At 32.6% G+C, this 12,660-nt stretch overlaps 1 protein-coding gene across 2 annotated transcripts in view; it reads left to right on the forward strand.

Moving 5' to 3' along the window:
• Positions 1 to 12,660, forward strand: part of LOC127721451 (uncharacterized) — a 42,375-nt gene continuing 29,715 nt past the window's right edge. The window contains exons 1-5 of one of the 2 annotated variants that reach the window (XM_052228193.1): positions 1 to 139; positions 3,534 to 3,714; positions 4,520 to 4,655; positions 9,957 to 10,108; positions 11,241 to 11,394. In XM_052228193.1, coding sequence (XP_052084153.1) covers positions 3,553 to 3,714; positions 4,520 to 4,655; positions 9,957 to 10,108; positions 11,241 to 11,394 — 604 coding nt within the window. In that variant the 5' untranslated portion in view covers positions 1 to 139; positions 3,534 to 3,552. Of the gene's footprint in view, positions 140 to 3,533; positions 3,715 to 3,841; positions 4,137 to 4,519; positions 4,656 to 9,956; positions 10,109 to 11,240; positions 11,395 to 12,660 lie in introns of those variants that run through there. The other variant, XM_052228194.1, reaches the window with a different exon arrangement.

Genomic DNA, 12,660 nt, shown 5'->3' on the forward strand with positions numbered 1-12,660 from the left:
TTGTTGTGACACTTGGTACCAGGTTCGAAAATCAGAAAAGTAAACATTCTAAGCACGACCCGCTTTAAAGAACAAACAGAGAAAGGATATTAAAGCTGTTCAATAGTTTGAACCACCGGTATCTGCAAGATGATAAAGTGTACGATATTGTTTAAGGGGATCGCACGGTTGTCCTGGATTAAATCTTGACGAAGTTGCTCCGTTGCAAGACGTTTCGGCCACAGACGGCACAGTGACAGTTCGTTCATATTCCTTTTAGTGACAGTCGTTTAGTCCATATTACCAGTTCGGTCATATTCTTTTCAGTGACAGTCGTTAAGTCCATATTACCAATTCGGCCATACTTTGGGGAGGGGGGTTGGATTAGTATGCGCAATAATCAAGGAAATACCAAATAAGATAACTAACTATATACAGTACGGGTAGAGACTTATTATTATGGATGTCTTAATCCGTCTAGATGTCAGACTGGCCGGACAGTTGTCTCAGTGTAATTAACACCTGCTGTGATATTAACCTGTACAATATCGAGTGGAAGGTCGTAAATCAATCTGTACCAGCTTGATTAGAATTAAATTTTACCTGTACAGATATTTTAGTATTTTATGGAGGATAGATAATAAATTTTAAATATTGTTTTGTATTCAAAGAAAAAATTACAATAAAAATAAAAATTTAATATCATGAATATGCCAGGGATCAACTTTTTTTTTAACTTGAAAATGAAAGAAAGACGATTTTTAACAATGTACTGTAAAAATGTGTTGCCAATTATAATAATTGTGTTTGTGCCAATAAACTATTTGTATTTGTATTTGTAAACCGTAAATATTTCATTTTACTCAAAATTATAACAACCAGGACTGTTTTCAATCGAAGTTTTAATCAAAATGTTGAGACATCAATCCCATAAATTATACGAGTTTTCGTTGATGGTTATAATATTTCCCCCTTTTAACGTCCTGTTCCTTAAAGTTATTAATAGAAACACAATTTTAAGTATAAGGCCAACATATCATATTTATCATGTTTATAAACATGATAAAGTATATAAACAAATTGAATATAGGCATTGTGAATAAACTGTTTTTCTTTCATACCACGTTCCCCGTCGGAGCCTCTACGTCTATTCATACCTGTCAATCATTTCTCGCAAGTAAAACAATTTGGTCAGCCAGATCATCCATGCTTTCTATTTTGACATATATTTCCCGTTAATCTCTTTGAAACAATTGGTTTTTTTTACAATATTTATAACGCAGTGATCATCTTTCGATTCCTAGTTTTTATATAAAAAAAACTGTTCATATGCACGTCAATATTCTATGACCCAGCATTATTTTAAATTTTGTTTGTTAATAAATTTACATAGAATGGAAATAACAGATTTGTTGACACTCGTTGTATTATAACAAAGATATTGCCTTTCTATTTCCATGTTTGAAATTTTAATGATAATCGTGTTTTTTATAAACATATTTTACGAATTGTGTCAATCAATACATGAAGATCAAATTTTTGCACTATTCATGATCAGCCGTCTTTACTTTTGCGTCATATTTCTAGCCATTCTCTAAAGCTTGTGCAGTCAGTAAGATTTTGTAAATCGATGTCGGCAGTTTAAATTGTATAATTTCCAAACTTTAAAGGAGGTGTACGAATAAATTATTTAAATAGGAATCTGGGTGTTGACTAATAAATATAATAAATAAAATAGTTAAAGAAGACTAAAGCTTGTTTTGTTTATAATTACAAGGATTAAATTTTCTATTCTGGTAAATCAATTATTAATGGATCTCGATCAAGAGCCTCAAAACTAACGCACAATACTGCCAATCATTACGTATCAAATTAAATCATGAATGGAATTTCCCACGGTCGGTCAGTAAGGTCACCTGTGTTAACTGTTACGATATTTCCCGCCATAAGAAAATCACGTGCATTTGACAAAATTAATCCCAGCTATTTTTAGCATTCAACATTGTATTGTGAGTGAAGTCAAGTTCAAAGTTCAACCACATGCTGTTGATCACTGTTGATAAAACAGCAGGACCAAAGCTGAGTTCAGGCTGATACAAACTTACAGTTGGTGAATATATATATTATAACGATACAAACTGCTTGAGTAGCCCTTTGAAGTACCAAACTTGCAGTAAAAATGGAAACCAAAATACCTGATTTAACCATTCTAAGAATTTCTTTAAGTTTAACCAGCTGTACATTAAGACTTAATTATAAATTTTATTCTATCAGTTTCAAAATGAGAATGTAATTGAGCTTAATTCCTACATGCATGACATGATAACAATAAGAAATAAAACTCCAATGATGATGTAGAACAAGATCCAGTAGTCATGGTAGTTGAGAAGTACTTTGGATAATAGTTAACGGTCATTTATACTTTAAAACAGTGCTTTTGTGATTGTCATACATGTACCAGCTGTACTCTTCAACTGTTTTTTCTCTTCTCTGTTATAAAAAAATACTGGTGTCCTCCTATTTGACAGCAGATACACACTTAAAATGACATATTAACATTTTGTGACATAAATTGACAAGTAATATTCCTTTTCAAAACCAAACTTCTGTCAAAACACTTTGCATATATATACATGTATGTAATGAAATAGTCATGATAGCATGTTAACTGTTCTAGAGTTATGCCCCTTTATAAATTGATAAATTGCAAAATTTTTAGTTTCAGTTCTCTAACTTAAGTTTCCCTCAACGAAATAGAATTTGCAGCTAAATGATTGCATCAAAGGCATACACCTTGCTGCTTAAAAGAAGCAAAAAGTTCATTTTTTTCAATTTTACTTATGAAAAGATATTATCTAAACCTATGTGTTTAAAATTTTGGTAAAACTAAAAAATCACAATTTGTGAAAAAACTTCGAATTTGCTACTTTAGATAAGTGATTTAAAAATCACTTATTTCAATGTCTCCTGACTGGTCATGTTTTTTTTCTACGATTCTTGGGCTTTGAATATCATTCGCAGTCCAAATTTCCAGACACAAACTCATTGTATCAATAGAAAAGTCCACAGTTTTCTAATCACTGAAATTTGTGACATGCTGTGATTTGTGTTCTTGGACACGCCTATTACTCGTAACCCGAATTTTTCATGCCCTTCCCATACTAGTAATCAATCTGTATTTTCGGAAGATAATAGCGGCGGTTCCCAGTAACTGAATTGAGCAAAATCCGAAAATTGTAAACTTAAAAAAATTTAAAAAATCGGGGCGGGCGGGGATGAAAATCTATTAATTAATTTTAATTGGCCTAACTCAGCCACTAAGCAATCAAAATCAGTCTTAAAGTCATTATATATAATACTTTTGTCAACAGTATAAAATCTTAAGACAAATTCACATCATGTAAATAAAAACATTGAAAAACAGAAAACATGGAAAAAGGTTATAGTGACACCAGTAAAATTAGGATTGAGTGTGTATCACATAGGAAAACTTTGATTTCATGAAAAAAGGGAAACAGTGCTTTTGTTTTTAACCTGAGTTTGTCTTTTTTTAGGAATGAAGATGTTGCAAAAATGATATTGATATTTGTGATTGGCTGGTTAACAACACAGGTTGCCAGTAAAGACCCAGATAACAGCCTATGTAAACAGAAACCTACATCTGATGTGGTAGGGATACCTCTACCTGCATTACCAAACCAGTTCCATGCTTTATTTGAAGCGAATATTTTACAGGTATTTTTATACCATAAATATTTTAAACTAATTTTTCATTATTTGGTTTTACACAGCAGTTTATGTTTTTAGGGAGCTACCATTTGATTTTTACGGGGTGGGGGGTTAGGATGAAAATATAGGCAGGACAGGATTTTTGAGTAAAAAAAAAAGGCAGGATGAGATTATTTGCAAAAAAAAAAAAAGCAGGATGACAATTTATGTAAAAAAAAAAGTCAGGATAAACTAAAAAAAAAAAAGGCAGGACCTAATAGAGGGAAAAATAAATAGGCAGGACAAAATTTTTCATCCTAGTCCCCCCATAAAAATCAAATGGTAGCTCCCTTATTTGTAAACAGAAACCTACATCTGATGTGGTAGAGATACCTCACCCTGCATTACCTTACCTGTTCCATGCTTTAATTGAAGCTAATATTTTACAGGTATTTTTATACATGTACCAAAACATCATGCTGTCACAGGCCCACCAGCCAAGACTTAAGATTTTTGTCTAGAAGTCAATAGAATCTAAAAAAATTAAAATGAGGGTTGGGCCTGTGTTAGCAAAAGTTGATCTTGACTGAAAAATAATCAAAATATCACAGATGTGTTATTTTCAAAATCAGTTGTGTCTGGCAAATATGAAGTAAAATAACAAAAATACAGAACTCCAAGGAAAATTCAAAACAGAAAGTCCTTTATCAAATGGCAAAATCAAAAGCTCAAACACATCAAACGAATGGAAAACAACTGTCATATTCCTGACTTGGAACAGGCATTTCACTGTCTTCAATAACCTTGATAATGATATTGACTTTTTTTCTAGAAAGGGTACACTGTTTATCAAGAAGAATATTATGATTACCCTGGAAACCGAGGAGTAATTATAACAACTAGGAATGGACAATCCATGAAAAGTATCACAGATTTCACAACATACAGTGTTCATCAGATTGATATAGGTATGTGAAACATTAAGCATTGATATGGGTACCAGTATGTGGTACTACAAAAAAGCATTGATATGGGTACCAGTATGTGGTACTACAAAAACTCATCAAAGATACCAGGCTTATAATTTTGTAAACCAGGTGCATGTTTCTTCTACATAAGAATTACCAGTGAGGCTTAAATTAAAATAGTTGGAGAAAAGATGTAGAGCATTTAAAAACGCAAAATTAGAAAATATAAAAATGGTTTAAATATTAATACAGTTTAAACTAAAGTCATTTTTCTGAGGTATTATATGTTAAATTCTTATGCTGAAAGAAATGATTGTCATGTCTATCATTTTGTCTATTGAGGAAATGCAGTACATGATCTAGAAGATTTGCAGAGTCTGTGCCCATTCCCACTGGGTGGAAATAAAATCCTTATGATGTGTAGTGTATTAGGTTTCTGTACTGGATAGGTGATGATGAAGGTGGGAAAGGTACTTGAGGTGACCATGATGACGATTAAAAGTATTGTTTTTGGAAAATGACGCTATCAGCGGCATGTTTCTGATACCATTGACCAGAACTTATGGAAGTCGATTATTGCCTCCGCCTAACGCACTCGGTTTCATATTTACTATTTTACATACATACTGGAATCTGCTTGTATTACGCTACACTCGAACAAAGTGTTGTAGTCGGACGGGAACCAGTTTACATACTTTATTTTATTTACCAAATAGATATCTTGACCTGTCCATATGTTTTTTGTTATTAAATGGTATTTGGAGCTATCCCTTTGTTATATTTTTCATATTTATTCGAGCCTTCACTTTTATGCACATGTCTTACAATCGTAAACAATCGGTATGTATACATGATAAATAGATCTGTTTTGTTATGGTGTTGGACTTTTTACCCTCCAATGATCAGCAATCGCTAGACAAAATAGTTCTCCTAAATAATGTCAGCCTTTCATGCTATTTTAACTTTACATTCATTGAAAAAAGTGAAAATCGGAATCATTTTGATATCCATTTGATAGAAACTGGTCTTTATCCAGATTTACGAAGATTTTACAAATCGGAAATTAGTAATACGGTTATACCCACGCGGTGCGTATGAATCTTTGTTTACAAAACAGGATTTCGGAACGTCTCTAGTTTTTAGATCGTAAGTCACGATAAACTCAAACTGAAAGTAAACAGTTGTAAGACGCAGGTTTACTCGCCATAAACATGCTGAAACGTTCAGTATGGCATATATTTGTACTTGTTTGTACTTGTTTTGGCTTTCAAACTTTTTTATCTGAGCGTCACTGGTTATTCTTGTGTTGACGAGACGCACGTCTGGCATATTGAATTTTAAGCCTAGTACCTTCTGCTAGCTATTATTCGTGTGTTTCTTTGTCCTATATGTTCTCCCATTTATTTGTATTGTGGTCCTGTCATGTGATGTTGTCGTTTTGGTGTTGTGTTTGACGTTGCCATAAAAGCGGGAGGTTTGGCATGCCACAAAACTAGGTTCAACGGTCACTTCAACCCACCATTTTTTTCTTAAAATGTCCTGTACCAAGTCAGGAAAATGGCCATTGTTATATTATAGTTCGTTTCTGTGTGTGTTACGTTTTAATGTTGTGTTTTTGTTGTGTCGTTGTTCTCCTCTTATATTTGATGCGTTTCCCTCAGTTTTAGTTTGTAACCCGGATTTGTTTTTATCTCTATCGATTTATGAGTTTCGAACAGCGGTATACTACTGTTGCCTTTATTTAGGTTAAAGACGGTCCCATTCATTTAAAAAGCATTTTGAAAGTAGACGATGGGATTATTTCAGGTTTGGGGAACGAGTAAATTATGACAAAGTTCATTTCTTGACGACCTCATAATTTCATCTTGTCGATGGTACAAATCGATTTTTACTGTTTAGGCCAATTAAAATTAATTGATAGATTTTCATCCCCGCCCGCCCCTCTGAAAATCGTTCCGCCCCAATTTTTTTTATTTTGAAAAATTTACGATTTCCGGATTTTGTTCATTTTCGTTACCGGTAACTGTCGATAATTTCGTTTCATTAATAACTTCCTGTTTCAAATTTTGGTTTTTGCATTTCTTTGTATGTTTGATTCGTTATACATGTATATACGTGATAGAACCTTATTATTACACTTGCATATATGAAGAACACGTCACAAGAGCGTTTCATATCTAATAAAAAATAAAAAATAAAATCCTCCCACCCACCCCATTTTTTTCAAAAATTTGGATGAAAATCTACTAATTAAATTTACTTGGCCTTACTGTCGCTTCTCATGTTTTGTATTTAAACAGTCGTTTATTTTTAAACCCGAACCAGGCATATGCATTCTGTAATTGTGCAAATCTTCGTTCTTTGGTCAATTGGCTTATTGATAGTTGTATCAATTTCAACTCTTACATTATTTTTTTTTTTAAATATATATTTGCATTACACATGCAATGGCAGTACCTTTCCAATTACTATTTATGTGTTGTGTCTAAATTAAAGTTGTAACACTTTATAGTGACTGGAAAGGGTAGAAAAATTCATCAGATGAGAAAAGGCTGAAGATACTTCAAATGGCACCAAATCATTAGATATTGCATCTTATAAAAAGAAACTGAGATTTGGATAGTTCCACTTCAAGGTAAAAATGTTTATCTCTTGTGAAATGAAATAAAAAAAATATTGTAACACTGTAGTTAATTAATAAAGATACTATTACGTGTATTTCTGTATTGGCCTTATTATTTGTTCTCGGCCAGCAGTCAAACGGCACCGAATCATTAGATATTGCATCTTATAAAAGGAAACTGAGATTTGGATAGTTCCACTTCAAGGTAAAAATGTTTATCTCTTGTGAAATGAAATAAAAAAAATATTGTAACACTGTAGTTAATTAATAAAGATACTTTTACGTGTATTTCTGTATTGGCCTTATTATTGGTTCTCAGCCAGCAGTATTGGCCTTCCGCTTCGCCTCAGACCAATACACCCAAGACATGGACCAATACCAAGGCCAATACAGAAATACTTACGCAATGATATTATAGAATGACAGTATGGTTCAATAGCGGGAATCAGCACCTCAACTACTTTTTACATAAATATTAACTTCTGGCTTCAACGCTTTGTTCGTCTTGTCTGGAGATCTTGCTGTAGTTCCAGTTCAGCAAGCATTTTAGAGACGTATCCCGTCCATCCTCTTTTGACTTGTAATCTCTGGTGATAGATTTTGCCGCTTGACATTGTATCCTTTCAAGCTTGTTTTTTTTTGTTACTGTGTAGGGGTCCCATACTATGGCTCCATATTAAATTATAAGATCCATTCCTAAAGATCTAGATCATTGTTCTAATCTGACACAAATTTCAATAACTGGAATGCTACCCAAGTTGAATATATGGTGACCCACGAGAACAGCATTATCACTAGTGAAATTGTGTTTAATACCATGATTGTTCAATGTCATTAACTTAAATGGAGACAGACATTTGACCTGAAAGACATGAAAGGTGGTGTGGGAGTGCAAAATCAAAAAACTAACTGACTATGATATATGGTTAAAGAATGAATATCAATTACATGGGTCAACATGGTCAAGGGCAGAGTTGTTATAAAATAACAATATGGCAGAGAAGTGGTTTCAAGTTTCATATAAAGCGACCTGACTGACATGAAATAAAAAATCGAAGGAGTATCCCTATTTGTCTAATCTTCAAGGTGAAATAAAACTAGTAAAACAATATTATACTATTGTCTAAATATACAGAAATATAATTTGCTTCAAGTAACAGAAATAACTAGGTCACTAGTAACTTATTTAATGAGTATGTGGGGTATAAGAGCTTGCTAACAACAGGCTCTTCATAATCATTTGGTTTGAAAAGGATACTAGTAGTCTATATTCTTGATTTAGAAAAATGTAATTGCAAGAAAAAAATCACATTACTTAGAATACTTTAGATCATTCAGGTAGTCTTTATTTATATGTACAAAAGAACAGCCAGTAGTCATTGGATATTGTAGATCTTAACACAGTTAAGCTTGGACATATAGTATAGTAGTCCCAGAGTTGAGCAATTTAATTAATAAATTGAAACAATTCATATACATGGAAATATATACATTAATCAAGTAGATCTAACCAAAAGTATGTTAATGCGCGTGGAATGCGTAATTTTTCCTTTTGGGATCAATATTCCTCTGTCAGCTGTGCCATTCATTCTTCAGTAGTCATTATCGCATGAATCTGGATTTCGGTCATAGCTGGTCCGGTTCCGATCAGTAGTTTAGTACATATATTTCAATGGCGGAACGTTCTAATGAAGTAACGAACTTATTTTGCCGAAAATTAGAATGATTTGATGTACGCTCTCTAACAAGTACTGGAAGTGATATAAAATTGTTTTTATGAAATAACATGCAACCAACTTTAAAATCAATGCTTTAACCTCTTTTCTGAAGAAAATAAATTGTTTATGTCTTTGAATTTTTTACTTTTTACTGAAAAATTGCTGTTTCATAGACTTGGTAAAAATTGAATATTGCCGATGACGAAAGCGACTGAAAGCGAGTATTGTAAACCACAGGGCGACTAGTTTTCGCTTTTGAGGGTCGAGCAAAGCGAAGTGACGGACGGAAAAGCGACATCTTCGCCCTAGTCGCCTGGTATCATCATTCAAATAGTCTTGACCTTTTTATTAGTACAAAAGAACAGCCAGTAGTCATTGGATATTGTAGATCATTCTGGTAGTCTTGACCTATTTATTTATACCAAAAAACAGCCAGTAGTAATTGGATACTGTAGATCATTCAGGTAGTCTTGACCTATTCATTTGTACTGAAAAAACAGACACATATACGAATATCAATTATATGCTTCCGAGACATGTTGCAATGTTAAACTTATTACGGTATGTGAAAATCAAGACTTGCATAAAAAATATCACAATATTAGAGACAGTGGCGTCATTTTTCCTCAGAGCTTTCAGCTCTGTTATTGTTAAAATGATATTAACAATACAAAAATTTTTCTGTTTCTTGCTTATGTTGCTTAGAAATATAAGTACAATTAACTTTTTAGTCTTACTTCACACATATGGTATTGAAAAGGGTGCATTTTGATGTTTGATGATAAAAGCAATTTATACCTTCATAAAACAAAAGAAAAGTATATTGAATTTCACGAGTTTGTAGAGACAAATTCCATTAGAAATTGGTTGGTTGAAAACATGTAATATATATATGTTGAAATACGTACTATTATAATATTAATATGGCAAAAAAACAAAAATAATTTTGGTTTTTTTAAGGTACAGGCAAATGTGTTGTCCAGGATCTGAGGCAGATGAAGTCTACCTTATTCAACTTCACATCTACAGCAACTGGAGGCCATGTGAAGGGGCTAGCTGATATATTTAAATTCAGTTCAAAGTTCAACGAATCATACATTGGAACGACTCAGGTACCTAATGAAATAGATAAACCTTCCACAATAAATTTCTACAAATTAGTGCAATAGTGTGGCTATAACATAGCCTGCAATATAATTCTAATACTATAACCCAATTTTGACATATTCAGCAAATTTTACAGTCACCTTATTTTTTAACTTGCCAAAATAGATAGAAAATAAAGGAAGTGACAGTTTTTGTTTTTTTCTGTTTGGTCAAATAGAAAAGAATTGTTTTCAATATAATTTCAAGCAAGCAAATATATATCTAATATTGTAACCATTAAACAAGAGAACATGTCAGAAAATGAAAGTTAAAGATTTACTTCACGGGAAGAGAAAAACCATAAGTTTTTATTTCTCAAAGAAATGTACATTTTTAGTTGCATGGACAGATGACAAAACCACAAAATAAATTATCCTAGAAACAGCAACAATTGGTTTCATCTACAAAATGCATTCTTATATTCTTATACCAGAAAATTCAATTTTGACATATTTTGTGCATTGTATTTATTTGCTTTTTTTTAACTTGTGAAAAATAAATGAATCAATAAAATTTGTTTGCTTCTTTTTGGTCTGAAATTAAAGAAACTAATAGTTTCAATATAGTTTTTAGCTAAAATAAAAATTGGGGGAGTGTCTCTTAGGGCAAGAGCTTACACACTATTACTTGTTTAGGATTAAAATAGTAGAGATCAAAGGAAGTTGTCCTGTTTTTTCTTTGCTTGACTCTCTTTCAACATAATACGTAAAAGGATAATAGGAATAACTTAAAATATTGGACCGCATGTAAAAAGGACCACATTAACACCTGACTCATCGGGGGGAAAACATGGAGCAGGATCTGCTTTACCTTCTGGAGTATCTGAGATAACCTCAGGATTGTTCTGTTCAATCTGTAGTGTTTTGTAGTAGAAAAATAAAGGATATGGGGTATCCATCCATGACATTAAATCAGTACATGCACAGCACAAAACACAAAAAGCAAAGGAACAGTTCTTTTATTGCTGTTCTTCATCTAGACTGTTATAGGTCTTTTCCTTGTTATTTGTTTTTGCCAAGATTTGTCTGTCTCTCTTCAGACTTACAATTTTTGATATCTTCCCCCTGTTTATTAACATACAATATTGTTTTACTTCAGATCAGAGGGATCCCTGCCCATCATTGGACAACCTGTTTACACGTAGAAAGTCTGAGGGCCACGTTTAACATGGACTACTATTTTTCAGTGAAGACCTATGATTTAGAAGGATCCCAAAAAGAAATACCCTTGAGAGCTGCTATAAAGGGTATAGGTAGGTAATATGAGGGTATATTTTCTTTTCTCTGATTTGTAGCTGAATTATACTTTTCCTGACCTGTACGTTGATTATTTTTATTACGGTAACCAAAGTGTGGTTCGTTTGATCTCAGTTCTTGATAGGTCAAAATTCAAATTTCCTATTGTGACGTCACAAAAAAAATAACGACGTTACATAGAAAGAAGACATCTTTTAATAGATTATTGGGAAAGAAGGTCTAAGATTGTCTGCATATAGTCTAACAATTATTAGAGAAACATATTCTACCACCAAATTTTTTTGCAATTAAAGGAGTAAGTTCATAAAGGGTTAAAATTGGCCCTAATATTTTGATATCTTTTTTTTAATCTGGCCAAAATACTACAAAATTCACATGAACATAGTTATGAAATTACTATCAATACAAAATAACTTCTTTCTGACACATCATATTTTAAATGACGAAGTAATGATCCCTAAATTATGCATTATTTGTGTTGAAATGTCAGTTAAGTCAAATTTTCATTAATTCTTAACAGTTTTTAGCACATTTACTTTGGTCTCCACCCCTATCCAGAATGTTGTTGTGTCTAGTGACCTATTTTGGATCAAAGATTGTGGGCCAGGTTTTCCTCAAGCTTTTAGGTCTGAAAAAATGCATAAAATCATTGTACTTTAACACTATCTCCAAAATGACTTTGAAGCCAAGAATGTACTGTTATGTAGAGATTTGTTTTAAAACTTAGTAGTAGAATAGCTTTTGAAAATGATCAATTTAAGAAACAAATTATTATGATTTTGACATTGTAGGATAAGTTGAAATACACAGATACAGGGCTATATTTGGCCTTAAGTGAATCTAGTTATGCCCCCGCCGTAGCGGTGGGGGCATTAAGTTTTACCCTTGTCCGTCTGTACGTACGTACGTCCCAAAATTGGTTTCCATTCTCTAACTTGAGTTTGCCTCAACCAAATGTTATGAAACTTATACACAATGCTTACTACCACAAAACACAGATCAAGTTGGAATTTTGGTGGCGTCACTTTAACTGTTCTAGAGTTATGCCCCTTTATAAATGGAAAAATTGCAAAATTTTTAGTTTCTGTTCTCTAACTTAATTTTGCCTCAACCAAATGTTATGAAACTTAAACACAATGCTTATTACCACAAAACACAGATCAAGATTGAATTTTGGTGGCGTCACGTAAACTGTTCTAGAGTTATGCCCCTTTATAAATGGAAAAATTGCAAATTTTTTATTTTCGTCTAAATATCAAGTT

This window comes from Mytilus californianus, unplaced genomic scaffold (genome assembly GCF_021869535.1).
Source record: "Mytilus californianus isolate M0D057914Y unplaced genomic scaffold, xbMytCali1.0.p SCAF_12, whole genome shotgun sequence".
In the NCBI taxonomy this organism is placed as follows: Eukaryota; Metazoa; Mollusca; class Bivalvia; order Mytilida; family Mytilidae; genus Mytilus; species Mytilus californianus.